Raw genomic sequence first — 8,574 nt, forward strand, 5'->3', positions numbered from 1 at the left:
ACGATTCGCTATAACTAGACAAATTTTGCAGACGGATCTGAGATCGCACAATCCGTAATGCAGGAAAAGAACGAACGGTGAAAGAATACAAAGTTCAAAGTTACAAAAAAAAAAAAGTCGAGAAACCGTCGTGTGTAATGTTATGCGTACCATGAACGTATAATTCCGATTTTTCCATCTTTTTCCCGCTCTTTACGTTTTGTTTTATACATGGTGCACGAGCACATCGTAGAAGTCGCGCAACCAATAATTATTTTATCCTTCTCGCGCTATATAAAAAATTTACACTATTTATAATCAAAAGTTATTGATGAATTTCTTTTCCATTCCTCAGAAGCTTAGAGATGTATACATATATATAACACGACAGCAATAAGGTTGTCAACCTATCGCTAAACATTTGCACTAAACTGTTTTTTTTTCGTTTTTTATCTTTTAATTAAAGTAAAGATTTGTATCTTTTCTTTTTACTCTTGCTTCAAAAGGACAAAATGAAAAAGCCGGAGCATAAAAAAATGTGTTCGTACTATTTTATGTATCATATTTATAAAGCGTTATATACGTGAGTTTGTCATACTCGTGTTTTCATATATATATATATATATATACACACACACACATATGTATATACGCATATATATACATATATATACATATACATATACATATACATATATATATATATATATATATGTATATATATATGCACGTATGTATGTATGTATATATGTATAAAAGTGTGTATAAAGCAATTATTAGTAATAACAATAATAATCCGTAGAGGGAAGGTCGTTAATCAAACAATATTGATAATTATAGCAATAATAATAATAATAAGAAGAAGAAGAATCATAATAATAATAATGATAAGAATCATAATAAGAATATTAATAATATAATTATAATAATAATAAAAGTATAATAATAATGAATAACCTTAGCTGATAAGACATGAGATTTTGCGTTCGATTTTCGCTTCTGTTGAGTGACTTTTCGGTATTCATTTTTTGCGTTTTTTTTTTCCTAACTCGACAGGGTGATTATCGTGATGGTTCTATTACAAATGAGATGTTGAATTCCGACGTTTAATTTACAGATGATGCGCGCGATTTACACGGACGAAGGAACTATCGTCATTCCTTATTAAATATTAATACAACATATTGACGTCGCATATTTATGTAACTCGCGTTTTAAAAACGGCAAAGTATCCTGTCGGCTGAGGATGAAAAGTGGCGGTTGGAATGTCTCTGACCTGTATATGTTGAGTTTTTCCGTTTCGTTATATCGTACATGTGACACTGTTTTTCATCTTTAATTTCTCTTTTTGTTTTTCTATGTCCTTGACATTTTTTTTCCTTTGCTATTCGCGGCTCTAAAACGAGCAGCCTCCTCTCAGCGATTTCCGAAAAGATCGAATTCAGGTGTGGGGAACGGTAGCTCGCGTACGTTATCATCCATTCTCCACGAGTACCAGTACCAATCGATCGAATTACTCAGAGAATCCGTGGGCAGATTGGAGGGAAGCAAACGAGAAAGAACGAACGGTCGTTTAAAACCCGATAAGTACTGAGTCTTACGCACTTCCCCTCCTAAACATTTCCAAACTTTTCCTCCCTACTTTTGAACCTGTCGCGCCATTATTACTTTTTGACAGCAATCCTTCAGCAAAGACGAAAGAGAAAGAGAGAAAGGGTTTACCTAAGAATTTGTCAATTTCGTTAATAAATCGTTATTTACAATATGTTACAAAGAAAGCGGCTATTTTCTTCCTCTTCTTTCTTTTTGGCTCTTTCCTTTTCTTTCCTTTTCCCTTTTATTTTTCACATCTTTTTTGTACAAAACCCTAACGGACCTCGAGTTGTTTGCGCTGGTTCCTTCTATCTTTATTTTCTTGTTCCTCTATTTTTTGTTTCTTTTTAGAATTCTACACGTTTAACACCTAAGTTAACAAAATATTATACATTGTACACAGTTGAGATACAACTCGATCTTATTACAACTACCTATCGGCTGTGAGAATGCAACACGCAACGAACTTCCTTTTTCGAATGTATACAAATAGGTGTGGCAAATGTGCGGCGCACACGAACGTCGAATTTAAAAACTTAGCAAGATTTTCTTTTTGTACAACCGTCGAGAATCTCTCGATGAAGAATAATTATATACATACATACTCGTGAAGTGATTTAGATGAAACGTTCTGCTTCGAAATGCTGTTCTGTTCTTCGAATTTCTCAGAAAACCTCTTAAGAACGAGCTACAAGTTATTCCAATTTTATCTTAAAAATGGAATAATAAATCTCCAATTCTGATCTGAATTTTTATTCCTCTAGGAATACGTCTTTAACAAATATAAAAATCCTACGCAACGAAGTATGCGTGAAAGTCGCCGAAATGAGCTAGGTATATAGGTGAATTGTACAAAAGAAAATCCTTCGGAAAAGAACGCTATGAAATTGATGACTTTGATCGATGAACTGCTTCATCGAATGTACAAAATCTTAGGAATACAGAAAGTGATGCAAAAATACGTGATGCATGCACGATGTACGAAGCTAATCGTTAAAGCGGACGAGGCGAGACAGAGAAGAAAAAAGATACGAGAAATATAGTTATGCGTGTCCTTTTACAATGCGAAAGTTCGATTAAAAGGAACAAGTACGATATTATTGAAAACAGCTGAGAGGTGCTCTTTCCAACCGTCTTGTGTGATCAGTATATATAATACAATTGAAATGCTTGGTGTGTATAATATGTTGAACTAATGTGTGAACGTGTTGTAAAGGCGTAGGGAAAGAATGGCGCGAAAAGATATAGATACATACGCATTGGGAATATTAATTTCCTGACGTTTTTCTTCTTTTAAAGAACGCGTTATCATTTATACAATGTACAATGGATCTCGGTTACGTTCAAAAATCACCGCGATAATCGCGATGGCTGCGATTATTTAAAAATGGAAGGGAGTTATCGGGGATGTGGGTCAGAAGGGGTGGGATTTTTGGATGAATTCGAACATAAGTGATTTCCTTTCTCTAGAGTGTTTCCTTCGTCAAAAATCTTCATATTTTACAATTGAAAAGTATGTATAAATGTATGTGCCTGTACGTGTATAGAGGGGGAGATCGATGGGGAGATCGATGGGGTGGTTGAAACCATTTTTAAAACGGTAGGGAAAGGGAAATATTAACGTATATTGATCGAGGGTCAGCAGCATTAGAACGTAAATCATATTTAAATTTAATATAATTAGTAATTATTATAATACACGATATTCACAAAGTGCGTTAAAAAGGAGAGAATTCCCGTGAAAAATAAAATATTCATTGAATTTACGGTTCCTCACGATAAGGTTGTCACGTCGTACCTATACACATTTGTTATTTATTTATATCACAATTTACAAAATTTGGGGATCTCGGGAATAGGAGAAAGGAGAAACAGGGCGGAGGGGCAAGGATCGGAAGGAAAGGGATGCAAAAAGGATGTAAGAGAGTAGAAAAAAAAATGCTTCGCGCTTCAGAGCGACAAACGTAAAAATGAACAAAGGAGAACCGTGCTAACGACTTGATGTCTCTCCTCATTGTTTTGTTTCTGTCTTTTAGTTTCATTCTTTTCATCTCCTGTTAAGTTCTGTCTTCGAGAGAAGTACACACATATACATAATATACTGATTCATCTTCCAAATTCTTATAAACGTTAAACGAGTAATAAAATCGATTTCTCTTTGCTTCTCTTGTCTTTCTTTTTTTTTTTCTTTCTTTTATGAACAATTTGAAGCAATCAAGGGGGCAGATCAGCGGTCAGGTATGGGATACTCAGCTCCATTCCCATGTCAAACGCTATGCTAGATTTAATCAACATATCTGTAGCTCCTAACCTCTATCGAATCTGAATCGATATCGATTCAATGATCGGACGTATACCGCACAAACACTATTTTCAGCGTGCGAAGATAGTACGGTACACTTGCGATCAAAACATTTCGTGCATGGTGTTAACGGCCATCGCACCCTCATTACAACTCGATATAAATGCATGCAGCTCTAAGATCTATCCTAGCTGTCTAAACACAATTTTCTCTTCTTCAAAATTTTTGTTGTTATTACCGAGTTTTAATCACGATGAGCCGTATGACTCAACTAACTTCTCCTCTTGTTCTTTCATTGTTTTATGCTTTTCTCATAGGTGTTTAAATGTTTGCCAGAGGACAGGGCCCACGCTCTTTCAAAAGAGTGCTGAGTTTAAAGAGCTTAACAATTTTACCCAAAATGAGGGGAAGTATATCATAAATTGTTGGAACTATCATGCCGTTAAAACTGTTCTAAAACTCATTGTAAACGAGTGGTGTTTAAAATACAATCAGCCATCTCAGCACTAGTTTCTTTTATATAGTTGCTCAAAGCTTATCCAGCTATTGTGAGGAAACTCGGCTCTCGAACGTTATTAATGCAACTTTCGCGACATTTCAATGTAAATCGCTATTCATATATTACTCGGCAGCACGTTTGATTACTAATAGAAAAAAATGCACTGTACTAACGTTATTTTAGAAGTTGATTTTTCCTGACACATATTTGACCTAAAAATTCGTTCTCCTCGTACCGTAATTTCGCGTTGTCCATTCTTGTTGATCTGTACAAATTGTTAGCGTCTCTCGTTCTTTATGGTTTTGCAAAAATAAGAAAAATTATCTCGGTAGTACTTTTTTTTCGTCTTAAGTGAATACGCGCGTATTCTCTTCTTTCAGCTTTATAGTTTCAAGAAGGGACAACGTGACAAGCGGCACATTGAAATGCATTCTTTTTTTTTTCCTCGTCCATTATATGTTTAATGACGATAGATACGTTGCATAAATATTACGTAGATCTTAGTACGTATTTTTTTTGAACGTACGAAGATCCTCAAGTTGTTACTTTCCGAAACCGTACGCTTATAAAACCTGCGTTGGCTGCTGAGCTGGTGTAGATACTGCACCAGCAGCAGAAGCAGGCGGTCCAATAGGACCAAGATCACCTCCACCACTCGTAGCACCAGCGGGTGTTGCTACCCCCATTGCAGATGCAGTTTTCATGAAGAATTTCTCCAGCTTGACAATGATGTGCTTGCCATAGGTGTACTTGCGCAAGCTACCTAAATGTGGGCGGATCTTGTGCATCAGTACTTTACGTTGTGCTGGTTCTGCTACATCGATCATTTTCTGAACCACGTAGTTGGCATACTGATCCTTCATCATGACGTTCAATGCGCTATTTCGTAACAAGTATAAAAATTAAGCAGTTAATGGCAAGTACAAACGAATTTTAGTAACAAGTTGCAACAAAAGAAATATTGGTGGAAATAATTCTTGTTGATAAATATCGAAGTTCTATATGTTGCGAAACCTACTTGTCGTTAAATCCGCATACTTCCTCAATGAGTACAGCACGCTCTTGTCTTGTAGCATGGGTCACACACTTTTCAACAACGTTGCTCGCAAATTTATGTTGAGAGAGAGTAAGTACTTTACCCCTAACACTGCTGATTAACTGTGCCTTGTCTTCCGGCTTTCCATGTTCTATAAAACAAACACGTACGAATGAGTTACTCTGGTAGGAAAAGAAAGTTATAAATATATTTTTAAGCAACGACAATTACCAAGCACATGTTGGATCACATAATTTCCATATTGATCTTGAATAAGTTGGTCAGTTGCAGCGTGTAACTCTTGAAGAATGCCCTGAGTTTGTTCAGGAGTGCAGTGCTCGAGAATACGTTGAATTACTCTGCAACCGTAGGGATGAGTACTCAAGGAATACACTTGACCAGCGAATGCTCCGATTACAAACTGCAGTGCTCGTGGTTCAACGCACTCGATGCATTTTTGCACAACGTGATTTCCATTTTGATCTTTAACGCATTTCAAAACGTGCCCGTCCAGTTCACGGACAATCTCTTGTTGCTGTTCTGGTCCGATCGATTCGAGAGCTTTCTGAATCACTCTACAACCGTACATTTGCAGTGCCAAAGGCAGTACGTGTCCTCGAACCTAACATCAACGATTAATTGAACGCTAGTAAAGATCTAAAAGACTTTATGCATCTACTTTAATCTTTCAGCTACAATTATTTTCGATCAACAAGTATCAGTTGACACGCAAAGGTATTCATCATTTAATCTACTTCCTACATACGTAAATAAAAATGAATGTCGTAATTACCTTCTGGGCAAGGGTGGATTTTTGTTCCGGCGTACCGAACTCGAAGAACTTCTGAATAACATAATTCCCGAAAACATCGGTCATCAATGAATAAGCAGAAGTAAGGATCTCTTGGAACACAAGCTGCTTTTCGCTAGCCGAAGCACGTTCTAATTTCTGCTGAATAAAACGGGATCCATGCTGATCTTGACTGAATTCAACTATGTGATTGGCCAAATCACGGAGCTGAAGACTCGGGAATCTGAAGTACATGAGAATTGCTTGTAACATAAGCTGTGTTACGAGACAATGAGACACTCGTGTCCTCGAGTGATAACTGGGAAAGCACGTACCGGTTATTCCTAAAGTCTTCTAACAAACGTGATCGTCCACCAGCATTTTTGTCCCCGATGCTTGTCGTACCACTGCGGCCAGGTTTGCCCACCAAGTTCGGGAAAAGAGAGCTACTAGAGCCGAAAACCCCGTTAGCTGTTAAAGCTGGTACTGCGCTAGCACGGAACTTGGCTTCAGCGCCGGGGGCAGCAGATACCCGACTTGCTCCACCGACGAGTCCACCTAAAGACCCTCCCAAAGTTGGCGGTGGTGTTAAGGATAATCCTAATGGGCTTGGCGATGCAGTTACTGTGCCTGCAAATAAGATCGTGCAACTGTAGACGAACGTACTTAACCCTCCGAATTATACAACACACAGAGCAGCGGATCAGTACCTAGGGCTCCGTAACTCTGAGGCCATTTTGCACGGCTGTATTCCAAGCTAGGGCTGAAAGCAGATGTATTTCTATCGAACGAATCTCTTCGGGCGGTCGAAGAAGCTCCAAGACCTAGACCTGAGAACAGATAAGAAGAGATGCGAGATTTTCTAAAAGCCGAATTTCACTAAGGGACAAGCTCACGATTGTCGATGTATGATTGTTTTAAGGTATACAAAGACGTCACTAGGAGAATACGTTCAAAATGACAAGTGTGTAAAGACAAACGATAAGGCTCTTGCAAAGCATGCAAACATATGCGGTCGTTATGTACAAAAGAGAAAAATCGAGGACACCGCCGACGCCTGAAACTGAAACATCCGTTTCGAAAGAGTGTGTTGTTCGTTGGCTAGGAATGTGTACCTGTACTCTGAAGCTGAGCGGGCGAGCCTAGTGCTCCCAGAGGGGAGCCGCCATATCCTAGTGCCGCTAAACCTGCGGCTAGTCCCGATCCTTGCTGTTGTGCCTGCTGTACCGCAACTGCTTGAGCCTGTGCAACCACTGCTGCTGCACTGCACGCCGCCAGACCTGCACCAAAAGCCCGCAACCCACACACGCTCTTAGTTATCAATTAATTTGCCGTACCTTACCGACCTTATACCGTCTATAAGCCTAGCGGTACACCGTTCCAACACATACACACGCACGCTTCCGGTATCGACAACGAATTCGTACTAGACATTTTTAGTCACCAGGTTAATACGTGGCGTGTATACACGTATGTACAAGTAACAAAGAAGTTATTCGACGTTAATATATATATATAAATACATATGTATATTTATACGCATAACTGTTTCTCAAAAATTCACTGATATATTTAATCGTGAGTCATGCATATGTATAGGCTATACATAATATGTATATAGATTTATATATATATGTATACCACGTAGAACAGAATCAATATGTCGGAAAAAAAGTAACACATATCTACAATGCTGATGAGCAGTCCGGATATTTAATTACAATCTCTATGACTACAACGCTTCTTACCCAAACATTCTCCCGGTGTTGCGTTACTATGGGACGTAGGAGTTGGCTGGGAATATAGACTCGGTGGTGGTGGAGCCGGTGGTCCTGGTGGTGGTTGTGACGGAGCTCTGTTTACCAAAACGGGCGCTGGGCTGACTAATCTCATAGGGGTTGCCGCGGAGCTTAATCCACGCACCCCACCCATTACGATGGATCCATTCTGATCGTAGTACGCCGGTATCACCTGATATTGGCCTTGAACCTGTCAATACATCGATATAAAATCAACTGTATATCAAACGTAATATTAATTTGAAAACGCCGTATATTAGAAGCAAGTAGCAACGCTGTTTGACACAGAAACGTAGGAACGTTAATGAGCTGGCAAATTGTTGCCCGAAGTTTATATTTAATCCCCACGGCCAAATTTAATCGAGAAACGTTCAACAGGCGAGCGACGGGAGAGACTTTGCACGCAGCGAGACACATATCGGCAATAGCTGAAATTGCGTCGCGACAATAGGATTTATTTCTAAACACATGCGTCCGATTCGAATGTCCCATTGGAAAGCGGGCTAGCTAATTAACTTGCTTACAGTTTGAGCCAAATTATTTGCAGTGTCTTGAACGGCAGCTGCCGCCGCAGCC

At 38.7% G+C, this 8,574-nt stretch overlaps 1 protein-coding gene across 4 annotated transcripts in view; it reads right to left on the reverse strand.

Annotated features, from left to right (window-relative positions):
* Positions 1–1,003: 1,003 nt before the first annotated feature.
* Positions 1,004–8,574, reverse strand: part of LOC100742170 (pumilio homolog 2) — a 68,121-nt gene continuing 60,550 nt past the window's right edge. For 3 of the 4 annotated variants that reach the window (XM_012394525.3, XM_012394528.3, XM_033318366.1), the window contains 9 exons: positions 8,523–8,574; positions 7,948–8,188; positions 7,315–7,479; positions 6,910–7,029; positions 6,535–6,829; positions 6,203–6,443; positions 5,641–6,031; positions 5,392–5,560; positions 1,004–5,252 (listed from right to left, as the gene is read on the reverse strand). In XM_012394525.3, coding sequence (XP_012249948.1) covers positions 4,937–5,252; positions 5,392–5,560; positions 5,641–6,031; positions 6,203–6,443; positions 6,535–6,829; positions 6,910–7,029; positions 7,315–7,479; positions 7,948–8,188; positions 8,523–8,574 — 1,990 coding nt within the window. In that variant the 3' untranslated portion in view covers positions 1,004–4,936. The remainder of the gene's footprint in view (positions 5,253–5,391; positions 5,561–5,640; positions 6,032–6,202; positions 6,444–6,534; positions 6,830–6,909; positions 7,030–7,314; positions 7,480–7,947; positions 8,189–8,522) is intronic. The other variant, XM_012394529.3, reaches the window with a different exon arrangement.

This window comes from Bombus impatiens, unplaced genomic scaffold, assembly GCF_000188095.3.
Source record: "Bombus impatiens unplaced genomic scaffold, BIMP_2.2 scf_0091, whole genome shotgun sequence".
Lineage (NCBI taxonomy): Eukaryota > Metazoa > Arthropoda > Insecta > Hymenoptera > Apidae > Bombus > Bombus impatiens.